This window comes from Acomys russatus, chromosome 8 (assembly GCF_903995435.1).
Source record: "Acomys russatus chromosome 8, mAcoRus1.1, whole genome shotgun sequence".
Taxonomy (NCBI): Eukaryota; Metazoa; Chordata; class Mammalia; order Rodentia; family Muridae; genus Acomys; species Acomys russatus.
The window spans coordinates 1485338-1510750 of record NC_067144.1 but is presented as its reverse complement, the minus strand read 5'-3'; the positions used below and the strand labels follow the sequence as shown (position 1 = coordinate 1510750).

Here is a 25413-nt window from a genome sequence, read left to right as displayed (position 1 = left end):
GGAATGGAGGCTTAGGTCTGTACTGAACTAACAAGAAACTAAAGCCTGGGCTGTGTGTGGTGGCGCACGCCTTTAATCCCACCACTCAGGAGGCAGGGGCAGGCAGATTGCTGTGAGTTCGAGGCCAGCCTAGTCTACAAAGTGAGTCTCTAGGACAGCCTAGGCTACACAGAGGAACCCTGTCTCGAAAAACAAACAAACAAACAAACAAACAAACGAAACTAAAGCCTATCATGGAGGTGGCTAGGCTTACTTAACCAGGCCTCCTCAGTAGATGAGGGCAGAGGGCTGAAAAGGTTATGCTGTTCAGAATTTATATTTTGTTCTAAAAGAAGCTTTTAAGGTCTTCTTAGTAATCTCCTGTCCTTCAAATGTTTCTTCAATTCTGATATGTTTACACAGCTCTCAAAATTTCTTCCAAGTTAACATTTTTAATATTTCTTCTTTTAGCCATGTATAATTTCCAAGTAAAGTTGGTTTCCCCTTCATTATCTTTTAATTTGTTGCCTAATAGAATATTAGAAGGTCTTCATTGAAGGAACTTTAAAATTAAATTACTTCTGACTTCGAGTTTCCCACTTTTCCAAATATTTGTAACCTGAAAGTCTGTAATTATCACACATGGGACAGCGGAAGTACCAGGAGGTGGCTTATTCCCAAATAGTTCTTCCTTCTTATTTCCTTTTTACAAATTTTATTTTATTTTTTTAGTTGCAGGCTTTTCTAGGGGATATATATTGGAACAGCTATAAGAATGCTTTAGGGATTGATTCTCTTGGCTCTCATCCTGAGATTACTTCCTACCACAGTGTCTTTGGATCATGATGCATATTTTGTGGGGAATGTGAGGGTTTCAAGATCTTCGATTATCAAACTCCCATGTATGTCTTTCTAGCTGCTTTAGTCAGTGTTCTATTTCTGTGAAGAGACAGCGTGACCATGGCAAGTCTTACAAAAGAAAGCTTTGCTTGGGACTTGTTTACAGTTCCAGAGACTTAGTCCATTATTTTCATAGTGAGAAGCATGGCAGTACACAGGCAGACATGGTGCTGGAAAGGAGCTGAGAGTTCTACATGTAGATCTGCAGGCAGCAGGAAAAGAGAGAGAGACTGGGATTGGCTTGGGGATTTGAAGCCGAATAGCCCATACCCAGTGACACACTTCCCTCTGGCAAAGCCATACTTACTCCAACAAGGCTAATACTCATGAAGTAATCTTAATCTCCCTAGGAGTGACACTCCCTGATGACTAAGTATTTAAGTATTTGAGCCTATAGGAGTCAATCTTATTCAAACCACTACATTGCACCCCATGCTCCCAAAGGCTTATAGCCATATTATAATGGGGGGAAAAAAGCATTCAGTCCAACCTTAAAAGTCCTTACCATTTAAAAGTCCAAAGTCAGCAGGGCACGGTGGCACATGCCTTTAATCCCAGCACTCAGGGAGGCAGAAGTAGGTGGATTTCTCTGATCCACCAAGGCTACTGAGAAAAACTCTGTTTCAAAAAAAAAAAAAAAAAAAAGTTGATGTCTTCTGACATCATGTAAAATTAAAATCAAAAGACAGATCACATATGTCCAATGTACAATGGTACAGAATGTGCATTACCATTCCAAAAGGAAGGAAAGGGAGCATGGGGAGGACATGCTGCACCAAAAGCCATGCCTAATGCCAACAGGGCAGACTCTATCTGATCAAACGCTTTTCACATCTCCAACTCCTTTCATTTGTGTCGACTGCGGCACACTTCTCTCTTGGGCTGGTGTTCTGTGTTGTGTGTATGCCCCTCTCCTCCCAGCAGCTATCCTTGGCAGGCTTCCCATGGTTCTGGCATCTCCTTCATCGTGGGCCTTCTTGCAGAGATACCCCTGACACGTGCCTGGCCTCAGCAGCCTTCCTTAGCCATGGTGGGAGATTGCATCACCCCTTTCTTGTATTTTTGATTTTAAAGCCAGAACCACATAGCCAAAGCTGCCAAGTTGTGCTGCTTGCTGGCCTGGAACTTGGCCCTTTCATTCAGTTAACATCTAAATCAGCTTGGCCAGTGGACTGCTTTCTCCATTGGTTAATAAGCGTTCCTTTAATTCCTTTACACAGGTTGGGAGCATAGCTGTATAGGATCTTGCCCTGAGTTCAGCACTCCCCTTATCCCATTTAACATCAGATTTTTCTTTAATCTGTTTATTTCCCTGAGCAAAGGACTTAGATCTGTTACATGCCCTGGTGCCCTTTTCTCCTCAAACTGTATATTTTGTATTTTTCCTTGCTCATCTTCTTTTCATTATAGATCTTAGTAAGATTGGCCACTAATAACCATGAGACAGTCAATACTAGCCTGTTTTGAAATCTCCTCTGCCAATGCCATTAATCCAAAACTCTTCAATTTAGTCTCAGGGAGACTTTTTGGACAAGGGCAAAAAGGCACATCCTTTGCCAAAATAACTCAAGAATGATCTTTGGTCACTTACTAATGTTCTTTTCCTCTTAAACCTCCTGAGCTGGGCCATCATAATCTACATTGCTAGATTGTCTGCCATGTACCACTGTCTGCCATGCTTCTACTAGTGGGGCTCATTAAGCCCCATTTAAGCCATTCAGTTGCTTTCCTAATCTAAAATCTCAAAGTCCATTCCACCAACAAGCAGCACGGGTAGGCTTGTTCCAGCAATACCCTACTCCCCCGTCCCAACTTCTATCTTATTCAGTGTTCTATTGCTGTGAAGAGACACCATGACCACAGCAACTCTCATAAGAGAAAGCATCTAATTGGGGCTGGCTTACAGTTTCGTAGATGTAGTGCATTATGTTTATGGCGAGGAGCATCGGGGCGTGCAGGCAGACATGTGCTGGAGTGTGGCTGAGAGGCAGGCAGCAGGCCGAGAATGCCATGGGGCTGCCTTAAGTGTTTGAAATCCCAGAGCCCACCTCCACTGACTGACTTTTTCCAGTGAAGCCACAACTCCTAATCCCTTAAATTTTCCCAGTAAATTTTCTTGAACTGACACTGCTACTCTGTTGGGTTGGAAGGAGCGAGTAAGCCCTCTTTGACTTCATGTTCAGCATTCTGCGTGGGTAATTAAAGGAAACAAGGTTGCAGTAAGCAGGGAATGTTACAGGAACACACAAAATGAGATACCGGAGTCCTGTCAAAGACAAAAAGCTGGATACTAGTCAATTAACAAATCAAATGTCTGAAAGCATACAAACCGAAAACAGATCAGAAACCAATCATAGGCCTGAAAGTGAACATATCTGGAAACATTGGAAAGATCAGAAATCGAAATGGTTCTAAAGCAAACAAAACAAATTGATACTTTATTTATTTATTTATTTACTTTGTTTTTTCGAGACAGGGCTTCTCTGTGTATCCTTGACTGTCCTAGACTCACATTGTAGACCAGGCTAGCCTCAAATTCACAGTGATCCACCTGCCTCTGCCTCTCAAGTGCTCAGATTAAAGGCATGTGTTACTGCCGCCTGGCACAAATTGATAGCTTAAACAAGATATTTTCTTTTTTTGGTTTTTCAAGACAGGGTTTCTCTGTGTATCCTTGACTGTCCTGGACTTGCTTTGTAGACCAGGCTGGCCTCGAACTCAAAATACTTTAGAAGCAAAGAAACAAACAAAAATGTTCAAACAAATAGGATCTCCACCCTCCCCCCCCCATACCCACATCTTAGAATAAACCAATGAAACAGTGAGATTTGAGCCCCAGAAAGAACTCGTTATCAGACACCTGAGCAGAACTGGCCCTGTGGTGGCACCTTGTGTCTTGATTCTTGACTGCTTGTTTGTGCCAGTGAAAAACTTATTGTTTTCTTGGGGGCTATCAGTGCAGAAACAGCTCTCACCTCAAAGGAAATAGTTTTGCTTTGTTTCTGGATTTAAATATGAGTGACCATGCATAGTTCAGGAATATAGATTTAGGTTTCTCAGAATATTGTGTTTCAGAAAAGTAGCAAAAATTTTAATGGAAAAAGTACAAAGAAAGTCAGGGACAGCCCACATGTAAGCCATAGTAAGACATGTGGGGAGACATTTAAAATTGCTTTTTCACCTTTTGTTTCTCTTGAGACAGCAGTAGTATGCATGTGTACTTAGAGTCATTTTGCGTTAGTCCCTTTTCACCTTAGGAGATATCTAAATTTTATTTTGCTTCTTTTTGATTTTTGTCATTTCTTTGCTGAGTATTATAACTATGTTTTGCCTTGTTTTGAAATGTCGGCTACTGGTTTACCATTTTAAAAAATAACTGAAAATAGATTCTTCCATCATGTAGTACACCCCAACCACAGTTCCCCGCCCTCCACTCCTTCCGGCGACCCCACCCGCACCTCTTCCCTTTTCCCCAGGTCCACTCCCTCTCCTTTTCCTCTTCAGAAAAGAGCAGGTCTCCAAGAGACAACAGCCAGGCAGGACAAGACAAGATGCAATAAGACAAGGCAAAAGCCCTCATATCGAGGCTCTACAGAGCAACCCAGTAGGAAGAAAAGAGTCTCAAGAGCAGGCAAAGAGTCACAGACTCACCTGCTCCCACTGCTGGGAGCCCACAGACGCACCTACAAAAGCACCTATATGTGTTTTTGCATGTGGAGTTGGTAAAAAACTTTTCCTATAACATATATGCCATGTTCTCCTGGTGTCCTTCATCCCCCCGACTCTTACAGTCTTTCCTTCCCCTCTTCCAAAGGGTTCTCTGAGCTCCCAGGGGAGGGACCCAAAGGTCCTCCAATTTAGACTTTCTCTGCTGATGTCTGGCTGTGGGTCTCTACACCTGCTCCCGTCTGCTGCCACAGAAAGCCTCTCTGATGATGACTGGGCAAGGCAGTGATCTATAAGTGTAGAAATCATTTCATTGATTTTTTTTTCCAGTTGTGTTTGATTCTACCCTAGGTCTCTGAGCTACATCTGATAAACACATTCAGCAAAGTGGCTGGATATAAGAGTAATAAACAGCAACAGCAACAACAACAACAAATCAGTAGCCCTCCTATATACAAATGACAAACTGACTGAGAAAGAAAGCAGGAAAACAACATCCTCTACAGTATCTTCAAATAATATAAAATATCTTGGGGGGGGTAGTTCTCACCAAACAAGTGAAAGGCTTTATGATAAAAAATTTAAGCCTGGCTTTCCGTATTATCCATGGGGTATGCTCCTGATGTGTTTTCCTGTGTGTTGGCATGTTATTTTTGTCCTTATTTACCCTCAACAGGACCCGTATGACATTTGGCTTGGATACATTTTTGTGGTTTATTATTATAGAATAGTTTTTCTGAACTTTTAGAAGGAATCAGGATTCAGGATAATTTCTGTACTTTATGTTGTTTTCCTATGGATATAGAAATAAGGCTAATTATTTCCTGTTATGTAGATGCTTCCTGGTACTGCTTTCTGCCTTGCCCTACTAGATTATTATTATTATTTTGTCTCTGTCACTCTTCTGTTGCTAAGTGGATTGTATTCCTGGTACTTTCTAAGTGCAGGGTCTTTGCCTAGTGGAGTCATAGTTTTCAGTTTTACTTTGTAGTGACCAGTGAATGTATGTCTTGAAGGGAAGGGCTATTGCCTCCAGCTTCCCTGGCTTCTTCTCAGATATGAACACATGACTTTGAAATTTGATGATTATTTGTCAGTGAAGTTTTGAATTGCTCTCTAGTTGCTATATCTATGCGAAGATCCAGAGGCATCCAAACCTCTGTTTTAGTGCCACCATTCCTGGTTTCTAAATTGCTAATTGTATTATCTTTTTTTTAATCACTCTACAGAGGAAAAGGAGTTGGCATACAGAGCACTCATCCTTTTTAGAAGAGAGGTCACAACAACTGAGAAGAGCAAATTTCAAGACAGCAGAAGCAGCCGTCTCTCTCTCTAAAGCATGGCTTAAGCGTGGAGAAGGATTTCAGGACACATCTGAGACCCTGGTAATGGAGCTATAGAATTGTTTTCCATGAATGCAGAAAGTCCTGGGTATCCAGCCTATTGTAGCTAGTTTCTTTGGGATTCTCTTATTTGTCAAAGCACAGTTTTTCTTCTTCATGCCTTGAATGCCTTTAATGGTTGTGTCAAGTTAGTATTTGCCCCCTTAGGCTCTGTAGACTCTTTCTACTTGTTTGGACATGAAGAACATGAGAATGCTGTCAGGTATGAAATTATTGGGCACACTACTCTTTACAAAGAAAATACTTATGAAATGTTTGTATATTCAGGATCTTTTGTTAGTCCAATTCCTGTTATAAATTAAAGATAATATGATTATAGGTAGTAAGGAGCAGTAGTCATATTTAAGAGAAGTCATTAACATTGACTACTATGTGAAATGTTTCAACAACTCAGTTTAGACAATAAAAATATGAAAATAAATTTGTGTGCCTGTAAAGACTACATGTTTTGGGAATACTCAGTTGGTGAATGTTAAAAAAACAAAAAACAAAAAACAGGGGAATATGTCAAGAGGAGTATAATTCAGTATTGAATATTTTACAAAATAGCCTTTTTCTCACGAGTCATATAAGTTAAATTATTTTTATTATTATTTTGCTTGCAGTCATCAGTAAGTGAAAACACAGCTAATACTGAGAAACACCTTGAATTATCTCCAAGACCAAAGAAAGGTAATGATGTTTTATTGATTTCTTTTTTTTTTAACCCCTGGTTTTTGAGACCTAAACTTTGGAGCCCTTAGACTTGTAGGCACACCTTCTACCACCTAACTAAATTCTCAACCCCTGATATGTTGATTTATTGACAGATGAACTTAAGACTATTTTTCTGTGCCTTTTTCCATCCTTTTAAAATGTTACTTACACAGTTTGGATCGTTTGTATATTCAGGATAAAAACCAAGGTAAATGGTGTTTTTGAGAATTCGTCTTTCATCTTCATCACAATCTACCCAGTTGTTCCTGGTCCTGATGGTGTCTGCTTGCATTTTAGGTGTCATCATTGGGTTTACTTTTTAAAAAATAATTTCTTATTTATTCTTTCATATATTACATCCTGACTACAGTATCCCGTCCCTCCTGTCTTCCCAGTCCCACCCACCCCCATTCCTCCGTCTCCCTTCAGAAAAGGGCAGGTCTCCTGGGGGTATCAGCTAAGCATGGCATGCCAAGTTGCAATAAGACTAAGCACCTCCCCTCAAATTAAGGGTGGATGAAGCAACCCAGTAGGAGAAAAAGGGTCCACAAAGCAGGCAAACGCACCAGAGACAGCCCCTGCTCCCACTGTTAGGAGCCCACAAGAAAACCAAACGACACAACCATAACATATGCAAGGGCCTAGATCCCTTTCATGTGTGCTCTCTGCTTGGTGGTTTAGCCTCTGTGAGCTCCTGTCAGCCCAGGTGGTTCTGTGGGTTTCTAGTGGTGTCCTTGACCCCTCTGGCTTCTGCAGTCCTTCCTCCCCCTCTTCTGCAGGGTTCAGTGAGTTCTGCCCAATGTCTGGTGTTGGTCTCTGCCTCTGTTTCCATCAGTTGCTGGTGGAGCCTCTCTGCTGATGGCTATGTTAGGTCCCTGTCTATGAGTACAGTAGAATAGCGCTAGGAACCCCCCACCCCCACCCCAGGTGCCTGTGTTTTACCCTAGGTCTCTGGGCTGTCCAGCAGCCTCTGGTTCCTGGCCCTCCAGGCAGTGCCAAGGGTGGGTTTCCTCTTGTGACATGGGTCATTGCTTCCACAATTTCTGTGCCACCTTCAGCCCTTACTTGGTTTACTTTAATCTTTGAATCTAGTACAGCAAATCTCAACCCGTGGGTCATGACCTCTTGGCTAAACGACTCTTTCATGGGGCTGCTTAAGACCATTGGAAAACACAGATTTTTCATTATGACTCATAAATAACAGAAATCCCAGTTATGAAGTAGCAATGAAAATAATTTTTATGTCTAGGGGTCACTACAACATGAAGAATTGTATTAAAGGGTTGCAGCATTAGGAGGGTTGAGAACCACCAAGCTAGTAGCTCAGATTTAGAACTTCAGGGAAATAAATGAGTAAACAAATGCTCTGGTTTGAATTCTAGTACCGCAAAATTTTTTTCTATGGCAAATAAACATGATTTATACTATAGGAACTACTGCTATAAACTGCGATTTTTGCTTGATGAGTTGATTATGGATGCTTTCTAACTACAAATATAAGGAAACTCTATTCACAAAAATTAGGGATTGATGTTATCTTCTGCAACAAAACACCCAGAGAATCCCACTATTTTGAGCTCTGTAATGTTACTATGGGCTTAGCTTACCTGGTGAAAGGTGGTAGTTGCGTATTGTAGACTGAATTCTTGAGACTGTTGGTGCTGAGAGTTTTTATTTAATGAACTTTCCCTTCTTAGAGAAGACAGAGACTTTTCAGGAACTTGGCTAGGACTTGTCACTTAGGATTATCTCCACTGGAGATGGTGGGATGAAGTTAGGGTTTTTATACATGTGTATTGCTGCTGGTAAAATTAGGGCTGGCTGTAATGGAGAAGAGTGGGTGTACGGCACGGATACCACCAACTTTGCTGCTGTCATCCTCCCCTCTCCCTGTGGATGGATTACAAGAGTGAAGTCACTGTGATTTCAGAGATCTTTCTGTCTTCACTGGTCTTAGGAAAACAAGCTAATTGTTTAGATCTCAGATTCTACATCTGGAAAATGGGCATACGATTATGGGTTTGCTTGGTTATTGTATTAGATGATCTAGGAAGATAGGTAAAATTCCTATTCAAAGGTACTCAGTTGATACCATAATTGCTGTTGTGTCTGATGGCATAAAGAGCTGTGTGTGGTTTGCCCAAACTTCTGCATAGTGGAGTAACTTTTTATCAATGATCAGACACTAACCATTGTAAGCCATATTATTATTTCATTTCCCTTCCCAGTTTCCTTTCTTTTGAGGCAGGGTCTCGTAACCGAAGCTGATGCTGAACTTGCTGTGTAGCTGAGGCTAACCTTGAACTTCTGGTCCTCCAGCCTCTACCTCACTTTGCCCCATAGAGGATGCTGAGGGTTTGAGCTCAGGGTTTCATGCATTCTAGACAGACTATCTAAAAATGAGCTGCTTAAAAAAAAAAATAAATAAAATAAAATAAAAATGAGCTGCTTCTATAGCCAGTGGTCCTTTCTATGAGAATAAAATTAAAATACCCAAAATAATTCCTTTAAAATTTATACAACACTGTCTTATAGAATAAACTCTTAGACATCTTTTTGTATTATATATATTTTTTCTCTTAGTGCCAAATGCTCTTAATATTTATATCAGCTTATGTATAATTAAAAATATATAGAAAAAGTATGTTTCTTTAAATAAATACTGTTTATGTATTTTTCTGGAGTTGTAGTATATTCAAATATTAAATAAATTGCTACTTGTATTTAATTACAAAAAGGTTCCTTTGAGATGATTTCCTCAGACCAGAACTTCTTGTTTTTTTTATTATATAGATGATATACTATATATTCTGAAAGGCTCAAAGAGTTTTTACCAAGGTACTTCATATATAACATGGCTATAGCTAAGCCAAGATAAAGATATAAAAGGCTTATGAATAGAGATCAGTGGGAAAAGTATGCAAAAACATTTCTTAGAACTGGTTTCTAAAAGTAGTTTATAGTAGCCTATTAATAAGAATTTCAAGGTAAAGTTTCAAACAACCACAAACGTCCTCCAAAATAAAAATCTAGCAAATAGAAGAATTCAACTGCGTTTATTTAGTAAGTTGAAGAATAAATATTTTTATGAGAGCTGGAAAATACAAGTAAGAATCATATTTTTTGCAAAGTGTTTAGGGTGTGAGGCTGGTGTTCATGTTTGTTTCCTTATCTCTTTCTGTTTTAATTTTTTTTTTTTCCGAGACAGGGTTTCTCTGTGTAGCCTTGGCTGTCCTAGACTTGCTTTGTAGACCAGGCTGGCCTCGAATTCACAGCGATCCACCTGCCTCTGGCTCCCGAGTGCTCGGATTAAAAGCGTGTGCCTCCTCTGCCCTGCTTAATTTGTTTTTTACAATTTATTTGAACTCCATCTTTTGTCCTTGGCTTTAATTCAGAGAATCCTTGTGGAACTGTTGATGAAACATTGTGTAGGAAGATGTAACATTGTTTTCATTGTCATTAGAGTTTTTGTGCTTGTGGCTTTGTCTAAATAATATGCGTAAAGCCTCATTCTAATGACAATTATTAGCTAATGTTTATCTTTTCTTTCTTCTGTAACAGAAACAAGGAAGAGTGCTAATGATCTTGCAGCTATAACATGGAGTTCAAGTGAGAGTGACCTCTCAGATGAAGATAAGACACTCCCTGGATTTCAGAGAGACAGTGGACATGGCTATAGAGAAAACAGGGTTTGTGACAGGACTGTTTTATGTCCAGAAGATGGAGCCACTGAGGGTAAAATGCTGGTTTTGTTAAGTCCAGTTTCTGCTAAATATTGGGTTCAGTAGTAGTGGATGCTGGGTTCAGTGTATTTGTTGTATATATTTATTATGGATTATGGCTTTACTGTGTTATATCCTCCATGCCAATCCCTTTAGAAACACTTCCTTACATAATATTTCTCATGACAACTTGAAGAAATAAACAATACAGTGGTTTCTTATTTTGTTTTTGCTTTTAAAAAACCATTTATTTTTGAATTTCACATCTTGCACCCGAATCCTACTCATCTCCCTGTCCCTCTATACCTGCCCTCCACCTTTGCAACCTCCCACCCAAAAGAAAAAAAGAATCTCATTGTGGAAGCTGTAGTGTGTTATAGAATATCCTACAGTACACCTGTTCGTCCACAATTCTTTGCTTACAAATGTTCATTGCAATGAGTCATTGGCCTGGTTTGAGGCCCTTGGCTTCTGCTACACCATCAATACTGGAGCCTCACTGGGACTCCTCTAGATGTCCTGTTGCTGCCCTGTGCCTTGCAGATCCTGTAGTTTTGGGTATGTAGGACTTCATGTGTTCCAGCAGTTCATCTATGGGGTAGATGTTGAGGTGGGCCAGTTTAAGGCCCTGGATCTGAGCCTGAGAGGTATCTGAGCTGGTCAGCCCACCAGCGTTCCTGCACCCACACCTTCGGGGCGAGCTCTCCTGCCCTGCCTCGGCTGGTCCATCCTATGCACCACTAGCATGAAGCAGAGCCAGCTCTCCCGCTCATGCCCCTAGGGCTGGCTCATCTGTGCCCATGCCATCAGGGCATCTGCCATAGGTGGTGAGGGACTAGGGAGGACACTGCAGACAAGAGTCAGGGTCAGCTCTCATGCCCACACCGTCTGGCTGGCTCACCTGCAGTCCCCACATCCAGGGCCAGCTCTACTGTGCTGCCCAGGCAAGGTGCAGTACCTGCTTTCCCAGGTGCCTCAGCAGGAGAAGGGAAGGGTAGCTGCTCTCATGATCCCAGGGCGGGGTGAGGGTTGGGGAGGACATCTTTGTAGACCAGACTAGCCTTGAAATCACAGAAATCCCCCTGCTTCTGCCTCCCGAGTACTGGATTAAAGGTGTGTGCCCCTATGCCCAGCTTTATAAAAAAGTTGTTTAAATTTGTGTTTATATAAATATTTGTTATTTTATTTCGTGTGTAGACCCACGTGTCTGCACATATGTAAGTGCCTGGTGCCTGTGGAGGCCAGAAGACGGTGTCTGGAACTTGAGTTACAGAATCATAAGCTGCCACGTGGTGCTGGGAGCTAAACCTCATTTCTCTGAAAGGGTAGCAAGTGCTCTTAATTGCTGAGGCATCCCTTCAGCCCCATCTTCTATATTTTAACTTTTATTATTATTTTTCTTTAAAATTTTAAGTTTCAGTCAGATACTAAAACATTGGCAATGAGTTATTACTTCACCTCAGTGGGAGAGAAAGATGGTCTCCATTAAATGAGACCCATTATCTTAGCTCTCTGTGTGCTTGTACTTTGAAGTATAGGAAACATTTATGTCATGTACCATGCCTCACAGTGATAACTACTTCAGTTATCTGGTATTTAGGCAGAGCATATTATATTTAATGTATTTAGCCATGTAATATATATGTATAATTTAGCTTTCTGTTGTAATTTTTTTCTAAAGTTGTAATGAGATTCTGTTTGTAAGGTAAAATGAAACTAAATTGGTTTGCTTCCATAATGATGGGAGATATTTTTGGAAAAAATTCTGGGATGAAGTTATTATTTTTTTTATTATTTTAAAAAATTTATTGTTTCAGATTTATTTACTTTTATGTATATGGGTGTTTTGCCTGCATGCATGTTTGTGTACCCCATGCATGCAGTACTCATGGAGGCCAGAAGAGGGCTTTGGAGCAGGAATTACAGACATTTTTTAGAATCATGTGGTTGCTGGGAGTTGAACCTGGATCCTCTGCAAGGGCAGTCAGTACTCCTAGTTACTGAGCCATCTCTCTAGCCCTAATTTAATAGTGGACAATATAAATAAGCCATGGTTTGTTGATAGAGTATTGAATTATGTAGAAGAATGAGGCAGCTTTCTGTTTATTGATAAGGAGGGATATCTTCATTATCTTAATTAAAAAAACATCAAGATGTAAGGCAGGAGAAATAATGTGTATCTTACTTTCTTGGGCATGTTGGAGAAACTACAAGGATTCAAAACAATTAATAAAAGTTATCACTTATAAGTTGTCACATATATTTGAGGTGAGGGTAAGAGTTGGGAGGAACAGTCACCAGCAATGAGAGTAGGAGCACAGTTCTCACTGTGGGTGTATTTGTAAAAATTATCCAGTGTTATGGGTATATCAGTCACTGAAAATAAGTTTTGTAAAATAAATATTAAGGGGACATAAAATTAACAAAGTTAAAAATGTATTCTTTTTAGATGAATTACAATATATTGACTGGGAGATTAACAGTGACCTAGAAGACCCTGGTGAGCCTAGTGAGTTTGAAGATGGTGAGGGGGCTGTGGACATCTCAGATTGTGCTTCGTGTGCAAGTGGTGATTCTGTGGCAAATGATGACAGGCTGCGTGAGCCCCCTGAGGTAAGAACAAGTTGTTTAAAAACCTTTTATTCTTTTTATCATATTGGCAATTGTAGCATTTTTGGTGTACCTAACCCTAACCCCATTTTCTCAAGGACGCTCACTTTTAACTCCTGCCAAGTCGTTTCATTCTTCTCTGCCTCCGACGTGGCGAGCGTCTCCCGTGCTGAGCTCACATCCACCTTTCTCTAGTCCTGTGCTGTCCTTGTCGTTCCCGGGATAGAGACATGAGCTTTGTGACTAGGACTCAACATTTTCACAATGGAAATCAATAGTATTGATGGCTTCTTTCATAATTTTTGTTTTCTGTGGGCCTAGTAACTAGTATTTTTTACATGTCTAATGTAGCACTAATAGTTAATTTGTCATTGTCTCTGATATTAAGCTGTTTAGACACAGTAGGAATTTTATCCTTTCTGTTTTCATAGAGAACTCTAGCTCACAACCTCCTAGTACTCAAATTTGAATATTACATTCTCGGGAGTTGTGGTTGTTGTCACCCTGGGGCCTCCCTTCACCATCAGTGTGAGTTACTGGTTAGTAGCTGTGACCAACCAGACATAACGGCTTCAGGGGAGAAGGATTCATTTTGCTTCGCCGTCTCAGAGGTTGCAGCCTGGTGTCATGTGCTTGAGCAGAACATCATGGTGGGGGAAGTATTTGGTGATGCCACACCCCAACAAAAGCTACCTGGTGTAGTCATAAGAAGCATGGAAATAATGTTTCCAGAGTGGATGAGAGCACCACAGGAGCCTGGAGAGGATTTTTATACCCAGGTGCTACCACCATCACCCCAGGAATTTATTTATGAACCTTAATCCTATGTGGAGTTCTACGCTAGCCTGTACTTAAGTATTTTCTTAGTTTCCATCCTCACTTTGGTTAGATATAGTTTTCAGTAGCCTTAGAAAAAAGATCCATAGAAAATAATTGTGTGAGATTTGGCATGTCTGAATATGTTATCAGCAGTGTGATAATTTACACAGCGATCCCAGCACTGAGGAGACTGAGGCAGAAGCATTGTGAGTTTGAAGCCAGTTTGAGTTGCATAGTTTGAAAGAGGGAAAGAGGAGAAGGAGGGACAAGGAGAGAGGAAGGGAGATGCTTTTAGAAACATTAATATGACTGAAAACTTTCAGGCTGAAATGTTAATTGTGAACAAGGCTAAAGTAGTCTCTTTCTTGAACTTTTAAGATTTCTTTATTGCTGGTTTTAAACAATTTGATTGGGATCTGCCTTGGTATGGTGTTTTGTTTGCTAGTTATCAAGATTCTGGTGAATGCAATGAATGTGTTTTGGGGAGTTCTTAGGACTAATAAGATCAGTATTTGTTATATTTTGTATTTTGGTGGTGGGGGAGACATATGCTAGTACTTTGTGTATGCCAGGCTAGTATTACACCACTGAAGTATATGTACCTTAGTGTGCTTTTATAACAACTGTTTTAACAAGTATGAAGTGACATCTCATTGAGTTTTTAAAAAAGATTTATTTCAATATTTGTGTGTGTGTGTATGTGTGTGCACATGCTTGTGAGTAGTCACAGAGGCCCTATAAGGTCATCAGGTCTCCTGGAGTTGCAGGTATAGTAGATAGTGACCACACAATATGGGTGCGCAGGAAACCAAACTCTGATCCTCTGAAAGAACAGCAAATGCTCTTAATCATGGAGCCATTTCTTCAACTCCTCATTGAAACTTTAGTTTGCATTTTTTCAAGACTACTGAAGATATGCATTTTTGGTCATTTATGTGTCTTCTTACATTAGTAAAGTTTCTCAGAAACAACAACAACAGCAACAACAACAACAACAACCACCTCACTAAGAACTGGAACTACCCTGTAACAAATCTACATCTGGCATATGTGCAAAGGAATTGAATGAGTGTGATGAAGACTGATCTGTATCCCTGTTGTCCATGTTTGCTTTTCTTTCTGTGCTGTGAAAAAATTGACCAAAGCAACTTGGGAGAGGAAGGGGAGTCAAGGCAGGAATTAAGGAAGGAGCTTGAATCGGAAACCGCTGAGAAATGCTACTTCCTGGGTTGCCCCCCCCCCCCCCCCCCACTTGCCTGGCTGTCTTTCTTAAACAACGCAGGTCCATGTGCTTAGGAATGGCACCCCCTGGAGTGGCCTGGATCCCTCCCCCCATTAATTAGCAGTTAAGAAAATGCTCCACAGACATGCCCAGAGTGCAGTCTGATGAATCCCTTCTTCAGCTGAGATTCCTCTTCCCAGGTGTGTCTAGTTTTGTGTCAAGTTGACAAAAACTGAGAACCATGATATTGTAGAATTCTTCATCATAGCATGATGCAGAAGCTCTGCGGTGTCCAGACATGAATGAGTGGGTAGATAAAATGTGTAGCTAATACTGTTCGTGTTTAGAAAGAGAGGACTTCGGAAATTCACACCAGTGTCGGCTGGCTTAGAGGACACCTGCTAACTGAAGTAAATCAGAAACATAAGAAGGCAAAAGAGATTTACTGTCCTTTATCTGAGGTTGTTCTAGATAAAATGTATTTTAGATTTTAGAGGTTTTGGACTATTTGCATACATATAGTGAGTTATTTTGGATATGGGAACAAAGTCTAAACATGAATTCAGTTATACATGGTGTACACAAAGACTGAAGGAAATTTATCCCTGTGCTTTTAGTGTGCCTGGCTTTTAACTATAACTTAAGACATGAGATCAAATGTGCAAATTCCACTTAGGTCAGTTACTCAGAAAATTTCAGATTTTGGAATTTGTATTTTTGAATGAGGAATGCTCAGCCTGTTTATTATGGGATAATTAGAAAGGATTGGCATTAGGTATGCTTTGTTTTGGTTTGTTTGTTTTTTTTGAGACAAGGACTCACTGTGTAGCTTTGGTTGGCCTGGAACTTACTATGAAGAGCAGCTGGCCTCAAACTCACAGAGATCCACCTGCCTTTGCCTCCCCTGTGCTGGGATTAAAGGCGTGTGCCACCAAACCTGGGTTGTTGTTAATTCTCAAAAGTTTTGGTAGAATTTGGCATGGAAGCCATAAGTCCTGGGCTTTTCTCTGATGGTGTTTGTTTTAATTGCTGAATCACTTTCCTTACTTTGTTGATCTATATAAACTTTCTATGTTTTCATGATTCAGTATTGGTAGGTGATGAATTTTTATGAATTTATGAATTTATTCTGAGTTAACTAATGTGTTGGTGTGTAATTTTTTTTTTTTTTTTTTTTTTTTTTTTAAAGACAGATTCTTTCTATGTAGCCTTGGCTGTCCTGGACTCACTTTGTAGACCAGGCAGGCCTTGAACTCACAGAGATCTGCTGTACACATGTAGGCATGGTAAATTTTGGGTAGAAGGTTTTGTGTGTGGGTTGATGTTCCTCTCTCACCATTTGGAGTCCTGTCTAGTTAGAGGGTGTCCTCTTCAGTGTTCATGACCCTTGTTACTAGGAGTCTCACCTAGAGTCACCCACGTATCTTCTCAGAAGCCTACCCTGCTGTAGGTTGCCACAGAGGTGCCCCCCACCTTTAGTTTCTCCTCTCCCTGCAGGCCCTCTGTCCTCCCACCCTCGTTCCCCAGGCCTGATCTCCACCCTCATATCTCTCTGTGCTCCCTCTCCTGCCTTGTTCCCTCTCTTTAACCATTTTCACTGTCTATTCTATTTCCCCTTCTGAGTGAGATTTAAGCATCCTCCCTTGGGTCCTCCTTGTAACTTATCTTTGGGTCTGTGAATTGTAGTATGTTTATCCTATACTAAATGGCTAAAATCTACTTATAAGTGAATACTTACCATGTGTGTCTTTCTGGATCTGGGTTACCTCACTCAGGATGATGTTTTTCCATCCATTTGCCTGCAAATTTCATGATTTCCTTGTTTTTAATAGCTGAGTACTATTTCATTGTGTAAATGTAACACAGTTTCTTTATCCATTTTTTGTTTGATGGACATCTAGGATTCTGGCTATTACAAATAAGGCTGCTGTGAACATAACTGAATAGGTGTCCTTGTTATATGGTAGAGCATCTTTTGGCTGTAGTCCAGGAATGGTATAGCTGGGTCTTGAGGTAGAGCTATTCCCGATTTCTGAGAAAGCACCAAATTTATTTCCAAAGTAGTACCAGTTTACACATCCTCGCCAGCAAGAACTGTCACTTGGCTTTTTTATCTCAGTCATTCTGATGGGTGTAAGATGTAGTCTCAGAGTCCTCTGTTTTGATTTGCATTTCCCTGATGACTAGGGGTATTGAACATTTCTCAAAGTGTTTCTTGGCCATTTGAGATTCCTCTGTTTAGAATTTTCTGTTTAGCCCTATATCCCATTTTTTAATTGGTTTATTTGGTTTGTCGGCGTTTAACTTCTTGAGTTCTTTATATATTTTGGATATTAGCCCTTTGTCAGATGTAGGGTTGGTGAAGATCTTTTCCCAGGCTGTAAACTGCTGTTTTGTTCTGTTGACTGTATCCTTTGACTTACAGAAGCTTTCCAGTTTCAAGAATTCCCATATATTAATTACTGATCTTAGAGCCTGAGCTGTTGGTGTTCTGTTCAGGAGAAAATGTCTCCTGTGCCAATGAATTCAAGGCTGATACCCACTTTCTCTTCTAACAGATTTAGTGTATCTGGTGTTAGGTTGAGGTCTTTGATCCACTTGGACTTGAATTCTGTGCAGGGTGATAAATATGAACCTATATCCATTTTTCTACATGTAGACATCCCTTTAGACCAGCACCATTTATTGAAGATTTTTTTTTTCCATTGTATGGTTTTGTCTCCTTTGTCAAAAATCAAGTGTCCGCACGTGTGTTGGTTTATTTCTGGGTATTTGATTTGATTCCATTGATCAATGAGCCTATTTCTTGCCAGTACCATGTAGTTTTTATTATTATTGCTCTGTAGTATAGCTTGAAATCAGGGATGTAGATGTTGCCGGAAATGCTTTTATTGTATAGGACTGTTTTAACTATTCTGGGCTTTTTGTTTTTCCATATGAAGTGTAGAATTGCTCTTTCAAGATCTGTAAAGAATTATGTAGTATTCTGAGGGATGGGAATTGCATTGAATCTGTAGACTGCTTTTGATAAGACCGCCATTTTTATTATGTTAATCCTACCGATCCAGAGCTTGGGACATCTTTCAGTCTTCTAATGTCTCCTTCACATTCTTTCTTCAAAGATTTGTAGTCCTTGTCATACAGGTCTTTGACTTGCTTGGATAGAGTCATACCAAGGTGCTTTATATTATTTGTGACAATTGTGAAGGGTTTTTCCCCCCTAATTTCTTTCTCAGCCCGTTTGTCATTTTTTTCCCTTGTTTTGTTGTTGTTGTTGTTGTTGTTTTTAGACAGGGTTTCTCTGTGTAGCCTTGGCTGTCCTAGACTCACTTTGTAGACCAGGCTGGCCTCGGACTCACAGCAACTGCCTGCCTCTGCTCCTGAGTGCTGGGATTAAAGGCGTGCGCCACCACACCCGGCCCCATTTGTATACAGGAGAACTAATGTTTTTTTTAAAGTCATTTTGTATCCAGACACCTTGCTGAAGGTGTTTATCAGCTGTAGGAGTTCTCTGGTGGAATTTTTGGGGTCATTTATGTACACTATCATATCATCTGCAAATAGCGATACTTTGACTTCATTCCTTCTTTCCGATTTATGTCCTCTTGATCTCCTTTAGTTGTCTTATTGCTCTAGCTAGAACTTCAAGTGCCATATTGAAGAGATATGGAGCAAGTGGGCAGCCTTGTCTTATCCCTGATTTCAGTGGGATTAAGTTTCTCTCCATTTAATTTTATGCATTCATCTAGCCAATCCTCATTGGCAGATATTTCTGTAGAAATGGTGGACTTTGTAAGGAAGGTATTGCCTTGAGTTTTCAACTTATATTTTGGGGATGAAATCTGTGCATATGGATTTTCTTTGTGAGTTCTGTGTCTGATAAGATTCAGAGTGGATTGGGGCAGAAGAGATGACTGTGGGACCTACAGGTTGTTTATGACTTAGATAGAATAAAGTCATGGGATGCAGAGGACTGGGCTGGTGTTTGGGATATATGTCCTGGTCCACGTTTGGAATTTGGGGGTAGACCTAGGGAGTGCTGCAGTTTTCAGGAGGGGAAGATTAGGCTGGTTCATCCTGATTCATCCCAGAGAACGATGTGCAGGAGGATTTGGCTGTTTGGAGAGGTTGCATGTGGTCCAGAGGGCCCTGTAGATTGCAGGCAGGCCAGGCATGTTCTGGTGGAAGCCTGGAGACTGTTAAAAGTGCAGACAGAGGTAGTTAGGTGAGGCTGGAATATTTGATGTGGGTCCCATGCTAGATCTGAAGGGTTGGGGAGAATACATGGAGGGCAGGATTAGGTGTATTCACCAGGAGAAGGATGTGCAGGCTTTGTCTGGGTAGAGAGTTTGGATGTGTCCTGGGAGGGGCCTGAGCTAGGAGCAAGCATAGTGAGTTCTGGGTGAAGCCCAGTTCTGGGTGATTGGTAGCAGCACAGACATGCGTGGCCACTTAGACGGGGGCACTGGCTGTGTGGGACCCTGGTAGGTCTGGGGACTGTCAGTGGGTGGGGAGTGGTGCAGAGGAAAAGGATCACATCGATATGGCCTACACAGAGAAACCCTGTCTCAAAAAAACCGAAAAAAAAAAAAAAAAAAAAAAGATATACCAGTGTAGTAGATATACACATTTTTCTTTTGTTATGGGCCACTGCTCTTGCCACACAGGTCTGCTTGATATCTATTTAGGGGCAAGGCTGTTGGTATGCCAGCAGTGGCCCCCATTGTAAATTTGGAAACTCAATACAGCTTGTGATTGTTCTTGATTCCTCATATCAATACCTTCCCCAAAGCATCTACCATTTCACCCCTAATTTCATCATTGTCTGCCTCTGTGATTGCAGGAATATTAATTTGAGTACCTTATTGTTGCAAAGATCCTGTTCCCATAAATTTATGGATATGTCAGCTACATAGGGTCTCAGCTCCCCTGTTTGCCCTTCTGGTCCCACACTTAATCCACTCTATACTTTGTCTTATTTGAGATAATTTACCAATTTATATAAATTGTGTATAAACCTTGTGAAATAGCTAATCTGGCTTCCCATACTTTTGAGAAAGGATCGTGACATCTGCTCTTGTGTCCACCAAACCTTCTATCTCAACACCATTCATTTGTGCCATTAATTTAGGTCTCTGATCACTAACCATTGTTTGCCAGAACACATGTCTTCTAGTACTCCCAAATGCACCTGTTCTTTCTACTGAAGCGGCTTTGCCCTTGATGTAAGGCAACAGTAACAGCTGAGCAATTCTATACCTTACATTAATTTTCATCTCCTTCTTTACATGTGTCATGATTTTAATTTCTTCCTTACAATCCCCATGTATAATACCGGGATGCACAATAAAGCCTTGAGAAGTTAATCTACTTCTTCCCAAGATTATTCCTTCTGTCCCTGAAGGTAAAGGACTGTAAACACCAGTGGGTATTTTGTTAACATTCAACCTGTGGGGATAGTGTAAGAGATTTATCTGAGGCCAGATCCAGGGCTGTGCTGCCTTCAATACCGTGCATTAAATCATCAATACCTTGCCTTCATTTTCCTGCAAGTTTGTGACTTTGTGGCTGACCAAAGAAAGACGGCTTGTATTGTTTGTTTCAGGGCCTCAAGATAACAGGCCCCTCCTTTCATTTCTCAATGGCAAGAAATTATCTCATACATCTCTCTTGGATTGACAGTCCCCAGACCAATGTTTTCCCGTCCCACAGCGGCTACAATACCCTGGAAGGCTTGGCACATCATCACCATCACGGCCAGAAGCTCCGTGTACTCTGCTGCAGGTACCATTTACTCCAAAGTTAGTGCCCCTGTTATTTTGAGGTTTGGAACTATTAACCTTACAGTTTCTTTGTAAATGGCCCAACTTACCACAATTAAAGCACCGGGTGTTTTGATATCTGAACCCTCTAGCTATTGCTTGTCCTGTGATGTTGTTTTGCTGCTCCTGAGAGCTAATATTACCTGTCTCTCTCACCCATTCATCTAATGGGGATCTTGTGCTTTTAGTGGTCTAATCGCTCTCTTACATTGAGTATTTGCAATTCATTCAGTTTCAGTGTCTGTCTGGTCTCAGGGTCTGGTGTGGCTCTATCTAGAGCTGAACCCAGTCTCTGTAAGAATTCTGTGAAGGCTTCTTCAGGCCTTGGAAAACCTTAGTAAATGAAGTGGTTGTTTTTCCAGGCCCTTCAACCATGTCACAAGCTCTTAAGGCTGCCACACGACATTTTTAATTACTACATCTTCAGATCGAGTTTGTTCTCTTAATTCAGCATAACTCCTTCACCGAACAATTGATCTTTAACGTTTATCCCCCTTGTTATATTTTGTTGTTCTATTCTTGTGGCTTCATTTCTCCACCAGGATAACCACTGTAACTGTTGAGCAGCTTCTAACACAGCTGACACCAATCCCTTCCAATCTTGGGGAACAATCTATGCTGCGTAGCCCAGTTACTTAACACTTGTTTAACAAAAGACTGATGCGTGCCACATCATACCATAGCCTCTTTAAAATGCTTTAATCTGCCATATCTGCTGGGCGCCATGCCATCTGGTCATAAGCCTCACCACCATCAGTAGCAGGGAGATGCTGCACAGAGACTGGAAAAGCTGATGGTGTCTGTGAGGCCCTAGAGAATCCCTCTATTGGAGCACTTGTCACCGAAGCCCTTTGGGCCTGTCTGCTTTCCGTTTCCTCTAGAATCTTTACAGCCTCTCCGGCTTCCTGTTTTTCTCTGCCCCCTTCTGCATGCTGGTGCTCTTCCCACCTGGCACGTGGAGCAGGGCAGGTAGCAATTGTGGGAAACACTGGCTCTCAGTTACAAGGTGTTTTTCCTTTACCAATGGCGCCTTTTGCTTTCCAAATGCTTCAACCTCTACATGCAAATTCTCTAGTTGTACAGTCAACTCTGCAATCCTTTCCAGAAGGATATAATTTATTGACCATTCCTGTTTTCATATATTATGAGTCTTTCAAAAAAAATGTAATACAGTAAAGAGACAAAGAAAAAACAAAAAAATTCCCTCTGGATATAAAGCAGCAGCTGCGATTTTTCTGACACCCTGAAACAGCATCTCTGTATCTTCAAAGCCTGTATCTTTCTCCACAACATTAGAAGTTAAGTTACCATTGTGCCCAAGCACGTTGGGTGCCACCTGTAGTTAGGCTTTGACTTTTCCAAACCTACTTTATTTTGGGTTCTTTAATTCTTACACGTCCCTTCCAACCCACCTGCCCTAGATAGGAGAGAAAAGAGGTTAATGGGAATAGGAGAAATAGACCTTTTTCCACGCAGTTCCTGGGAGCAATTCCCCTGGTGTAGCCGGCAGGAGTTCAACAGACCAGCAATTGATTTCCTGGAAACTCATCAATCAGATATTTGTTCTGCTGAGCATTGACGGCCACCATTCAATCCGTTTGTTTTGATAATAAACTGATGGCTCTCTTAGTTAGCACAACTGTTCCTTCCTTTCAATACCGTGCAGCAAATCTGAGAGTTCTTTTTTCATCAGGAAGACACTGGCCTGTAGAAAGGCCGGAGCAGCTGTGTTTCTCAACGTGTGAACACTGGTCTTCTTGCCAGCACCAGGACCACTCGCTGGAAATGAATAGAGGCTTCATGATGTCACTACTGGGAGAGAGCAACTGTGGCCCACACATAAGGGCAGGAAGCTCAGAACCTGGACGCACTGCAGCCCAGGATGACAGTGGCTCAGCGAGGACAGCTGAGCATGTTCTGGGCAGGGTAGAGCCTCAGGGGCAGGAAGGGCATTTGGATTCTTCTGTTATAAGCCTATAAGGTGTAAAATTAGGTTATGATGAGAGATCTTTATCCTTTTTATATACAGCTATTACAATACAAATTTCTGTCTGAATAGAATGGTGCTGAATATCATAAGTTTTAGTGTGTTTTACTACTTTCATTTATTTTAAAGTTTTAAAATTTCTTTTATTCCTTGATTAACTTTTGTTTTTTTTTTTAAATATTTATTTATTTATTTATTAGGTCTACAGTGTTTTGCCTGCATGTACACCTGCATGCCAGAAGAGGGTACCAGATCTCATTATAGATGGTTGTGAACCACCATGTGGTTGCTAGGTGTTGAACTTGGGACCTTTGGAAGAACAAGCAGTGCTCTTAACCTCTGAGCCATCTCTCCAGCCCCTAACTCTTGTTTTAAAATGTGTTATGAGGGCTGGAGAGATGGCTCAGAGGTTAAGAGCACTGACTGTTCCTCCAAAGGTCCTGAGTTCAATTCCCAGCAACCACATGGTGGTTCACAGCCATCTACAGTGTCATCTGACTCCCTCTTCTGGCCTGCAGGTGTACATGCAGGCAGAGCACTGTATACATAATAATAAATAAATAAATCTTTAAAATGTATTATGTAATGAAGTTTTCAGTCTTCTTTCTTTTGTTTCTAGCTTAATAGCTTGCTATGTTTTTAATCTTATACAAAAGTATAGAACAGGGGTTCTCAACCTATGGGTCATGACCCCTTTAAGGAGGCAAAGCAAATATCCTATGTATCAGATATTTACATTATGATTTATAACAGTAGCAAAATTACAGTTAAGAAGTAGCAACAAAAATAATTTTATGGTTGGTAATCACCACAACACGAGGGTTACAGCTTTAGGAAGGTTGAGAACCACTTGAATAGAGACTTATTTGTAGTTTGCCGTGTTTTATTCAAGGATTCCATGCTCTCTGTGGGATGCCACAGTGGGTCTGCTAAGACTCTCTTCCCACCTGGTCATTAACTGTTCCTGTGCAGCAGAGCTGGTGTCACCCCGTTCAGCTTTTCTCCAGATTTTACTCTTGCTTCCCTCTCTTTTTTTTCTCCATTTTTATTTTTAAAAGTTTTTTTTTTTTTTCTAAAAAATATATTTTGATCGTACTCTTTCCCTCCCTCCATTTGTTCCAGACCCTCCCTACTCTCCTGGCCACCCAACTTCTCTCTCTTCCTAAAAAGAAGAAAAAACAAAAACTAAATAAACAAAATCAGGAGGACAAACTGTAAGACAAAAAAATAGGAAACTCTCTCTCTCACACATAAAAACCGAGTCTGTTTTGTGTTGGTCAAGTATTTCTGAGCATGGGACTCTGTACCACAGGAGCAAGTCCCAAGAAAGGGTTGCTCCCAAGGGCCCTGCTTCCGGCCTTAATAAAGCCTTAAATGAGATAAAGCTATTGGGGTGTAGCTTGGAAGTTAAGCCGGTCAGTCAGTTTCCTACCTACAATGTGTCTATGTGATTTTCTCTCCCAGGGCTGGTCTCAGTTTAGACACACCTTCCACTCTATCTAATCATATGCAGCTTTCCCCACATTTGCTCATTAAAGTTCCTAAGTGAAAAAGGAAGGATTAAAAAAGAGAAAACTCAGGAACCAGTTCCCCTCAACATTTTTGGTGTTTCTGGATTCTGGCCAGTACAGAACTGCAGATAAAAGCAGGGACGTTCTGGCTTCCAACCAGGAAAGAACTTGCTGTCCAGACAAGAAGCAGAATGGCTGGCTTTCGGAGTCATGTGCCAGAACCGCCTGACCGACTTCCTTCTCTCCTCATCCTCAGTGCAGTGTGAGCTTAAGCCTTGGAAACAGCATACAAACTGTTCTTTGTTTTCAGGTTTTTTTTTTTTTTTTTTTCATTTCAAAGTATTTTCTTTGTTGTCTTCCTTTCCCCACAGAATAATCTTAACTGTGTTGTTTACATATTTTAAAATTCTCCAGTTTTTGCCTGTGTTCTGTGTTGCATTTTTCCTAATTTTATAGAATAGCATACTTAGAGTTGACTCCTTTTTAATTCAGTTGTGTTTTATAGTCTATTATATAATTTGTCCTGGAGAGTGTTCAGTATGCATTTGAAAAGAATTTGTATTCTGTTTTGGGGCAGACCATTTTCCAAGGTATCTCTCTGGTCTTATTGTTTCGCGATGCTTTTCAAGAAGTTGGGAATACAATGTTGTCCTACAGAAGTCAGCTATCATGGTTAAAGTCATAGGTTAAATTCACTGCACCATATATAAGTACACATATATGTAAATAAATAGAACCTCCATTTCTTAATGCAGTTTAATTCTAAATTTTCTCTATCATTTGCCTAGGTTTCCTTGTTCTCTCATTAGAAGAATACTGATGCTTCCAAATATGGCCGTTATGCTGTCTCTTGGCCTTTCTCATTTGTCAATTTTACTTATTATGTTTTGAGTCATTATTATTACATTTCTGTCCAGTGTAATGGTGTTTGGCCCCTGTGATGGTGCATACCTTTAATCCACTAATTGGGAGGCAGAGACAGAGGCAGGTGAATCTCTTCTTAGTTAAAGACTAGCCTGTTCTATATAATGAGTTCCAGGCCATGCAAGGCTACATAGTAAGACTCTGTCTTTATA

At 40.7% G+C, this 25413-nt stretch overlaps 1 protein-coding gene across 1 annotated transcript in view; it reads left to right on the top strand.

The window, feature by feature from the left end:
• Spidr (scaffold protein involved in DNA repair) overlaps positions 1–25413 on the top strand; it is a 333822-nt gene that overhangs the window by 9981 nt on the left and 298428 nt on the right. Inside the window, exons 2-5 of the mRNA XM_051150592.1 lie at positions 5775–5930; positions 6554–6620; positions 10206–10379; positions 12816–12979. Of these exons, the coding sequence (XP_051006549.1) occupies positions 5775–5930; positions 6554–6620; positions 10206–10379; positions 12816–12979 (561 nt within the window). The remainder of the gene's footprint in view (positions 1–5774; positions 5931–6553; positions 6621–10205; positions 10380–12815; positions 12980–25413) is intronic.